General features: G+C 45.1%; 1 protein-coding gene across 1 annotated transcript in view; it reads left to right on the forward strand.

The window, feature by feature from the left end:
- The window catches only part of LOC115283846 (CAAX box protein 1-like), a 30,922-nt gene extending 29,747 nt beyond the window's left edge, over positions 1-1,175 (forward strand). Inside the window, exon 2 of the mRNA XM_029930278.1 lies at positions 1-1,175. Coding sequence (XP_029786138.1) covers positions 1-210 — 210 coding nt within the window. The 3' untranslated portion in view covers positions 211-1,175.
- The last annotated feature ends 1,924 nt before the right edge of the window (positions 1,176-3,099 follow it).

Genomic DNA, 3,099 nt, shown 5'->3' on the forward strand with positions numbered 1-3,099 from the left:
CACTGGGCCCCTCGCGCGCAGCACACTTGGTTGGACTCGGGCCCGCGCTCCAGCTGCAGGCCAGGCTCCCGTTACACGCGGGACACACCACCCACAGCCCGGCCGCTGCGGGCCACCTCCACTACACTGACCGCCGGGCCTGCGGCGCTGCGCCCAGAGACCCGCGCTGTGGCCGCTGGCGCCACCCACCGCACGCCACGGACAGACTGAGGCCTCCAGCCATCTGGACCCAGCCAAGAAGCGTCTGAGCTGCCATGGCCTCCTGCCCCTGGACAGAGATCCAGCAGCTCACCACCCACCCTTGGAGGGCCGGGCCAGCCTCTCCCCTGCAGCGGGACCCATTCCCTGCCTCCTCCTGGAGACCTCTTCTGCTCTTACCAGATGGCCGCCAGTCCCAGGGGTGCCTGGCAGCCAAATGCAGTCCCTCGTTTTTGCCCGTGGACCTGTTAGTTTTGCCCAGAATCCAGTTCTCTTCTCAATTCGCATTGTTTTCGTAAATATGTGTTTGTTGGTCATCATTCTAACTCCCTCATTGTACACAACTCCTGACACTACCTGGACAAATGTCTTTCCATTTTTTCAACAAATGTCAGACACTTAAAAAAAGTCTCAATAAACATGGCACTTCCCCTTCCCTGTTTCTATAAAAGGGGTCCACGTCTTGTTCAGAAGGGCTTTCCCTTGCCATTCCAGAATATTAGAGACTCTCTTTGTTGACTCTTGCATATAAAACGTCAAAGATAGAATCCCGAGGTGGTCCTGGGGATAGAGACCCCACTGGCAACTTTTCAATCCCAGATGATGACTCCTTTGAACCAGTAAGTTGTTCCAAGCCCTTTAAGAAATGGATCTTTAGTTTGGCCAAGGCAATGTGAGAAGTCAACCAGGAGGGTACTCTGAAAAGGTTTTCTCATTTCCAAAATAGTCATTTGAATGCACCCAACTTGTCCAAACCATTAATCCCACGTAGATGGTGAACAATGTCAAAGTTTTATTTAACCTCTTTCAGGAAACCAGCAAAATGATATAGGTGCTTTAAAAAACATTTATAGAACCTCCATTATGAGGGTATTGGGAATGGGGAAAAGCATGCAGAAATGAGACTGTTCATGTACAAACTTGGTTGATGACTTGTAGAACAATAAACATATAAACTTACCTAATAGTCTGAAAAAGCCACTGCTCCTTGTTTATCTACAGTTTAACCATTTATATTTATAGTCCTATAAAATGCCCAGACTCCCTCACCAACTGTTGGTCATCAAACTTAAATACCCTGAGTCAGATGACCCACAGGTGGGCTTATATGCAGTTCTCTGGTGTTTAAGGTTGTACCATCAAGTATTTGTCTCATTTCTACGTTTTGGTGATTTTGCAGAACACAGAAGAGTAGAATAAATCACACAAGTGTTTTTGGGCTTCTTGTTCCTGTCTCCATCCCTTTCTTCATTTGAATGGGTAAGCTTTTGTCATTCATATATTGTGATTGAACTGGAGGTACATAACCTGCATTATATGCCTGTATTTTTTTATTTTTTGGTTCCTCCAAATAGTGAAACCACTGGTAATTTGAAGTTCGGCACTAATAGGTCAAAGTCTTCAAGTCAGAGGAAAATTTTAAATTGCTTAATGAAATGAGGTTTTTAGGATTCACAGTGTTCTTAAAATCATTGAAAGCAGACTAATTATGAGGCTCTAATTCAAAGTGTTGGCAGTTGGCCTTTGTGGATGGGTACAAAAGATGGTTGTGTCAAGTGTATTTACTGTTTGGTTTTAAACATAGATTCTGCTAAAGTGGCTTGAAAAGTGTTTGGAAGCACTTTACGGAGTTGGTCTAGCATATTCCCTACAGTCTGTGTCCACCTGGCTCTATAGGTAGGACAGGGCAGGGATTTCTGGGTATCTATTGAAAGATGTAGGTAACCCCCTTCCTCCCTCAACAAAAACGTCCCGCAGTTTTCTTCCTCCTGCCAGCATGGCTCTGTTTAGGATAGTGTCTTTGTCTATAGTAGTTGTATGATCCTCAGTCCTTTATTGTGATACATACATCTGGGAGATGGTTAACAGTTCTCAAAAATGAAACATGAGAAGGGCATCTGGGTGGCTCAGTTGGTTAAGCATCCAACTTTGGCTCAGGTTATGATCTTGCAGTGCATTGAGTTCGAGCACTGCATTGGGCTCTCTGATTTCAGTGCAGAGCCTGCTCCAAATCCTCTGTCCCCTACCCCTGCCCCTCCCCGCTTGCACTCTCTCAAAAAGAAACATTAAAAAAAGTTAAACATGAGCATTTTCTCAAGAATTAATCATGAACATTCTCACAAGATTCCATAAAGGGAAAGAAGGAAGAAATGGTATTTGTAAGGGAAGAAGGGAGGTTCATGGGCATTAGTGTCTCAATTCCAGTTTAGGCTGCTGTAATAAAATGCCACCGACTGGGTGCCTTAAATAACAGAACATTCATTTCTCACAGTTTTGGAGTCTGGGAAATGCAGGGTTAAAGTACTGATACATTAGGTGTCTTGGGGGCTCACTTCCAGGTTTGCATACAGCTGCCTTTTTGCCCATATCCTCACATGGTCATAAGAGAGAGAAAGAGAGTTCTTGTCTCTTCCTCTTATAAGGGCACCAATACCACCATGGTGGCTCCAAACTCATGACCTCATTGACACCTCATGACCTCCCCTAATGTCCTACCTCCAAATACCATCGTCGTGGGAGTATGACTCTAACATACGGATTTGGGAGGGGGAACACATCCAGCCACCCAGGTTCCCCTAAAAGACTGATTTTTAAAAAAGAGGAACAGGATTCAAAAGTCTCTCCTGGTTTGCATCACTCCCTCTGCCCAACTCTTTTCCCCACTTTCCTTTTCCCATGGTCCCCTGTTAGGTTTCTCCTGTTAGACTTATGAGTGACAACATACGGTATCTGTCCTTCTCCACCTGACTTATTTCGCTTAGCATGACTCCCTCGAGCTCCATCCACTTTCCTACAAATGGCCAGATTTCATTCTTTCTCATTGCCATGTAATTCTCCATTGTATATATATACCACGTCTTCTTGATCCATTCATCAGTTGATGGACATTTAGGCTCTTTC

The sequence above is a fragment of the Suricata suricatta genome, chromosome X (assembly GCF_006229205.1).
Source record: "Suricata suricatta isolate VVHF042 chromosome X, meerkat_22Aug2017_6uvM2_HiC, whole genome shotgun sequence".
NCBI lineage: Eukaryota > Metazoa > Chordata > Mammalia > Carnivora > Herpestidae > Suricata > Suricata suricatta.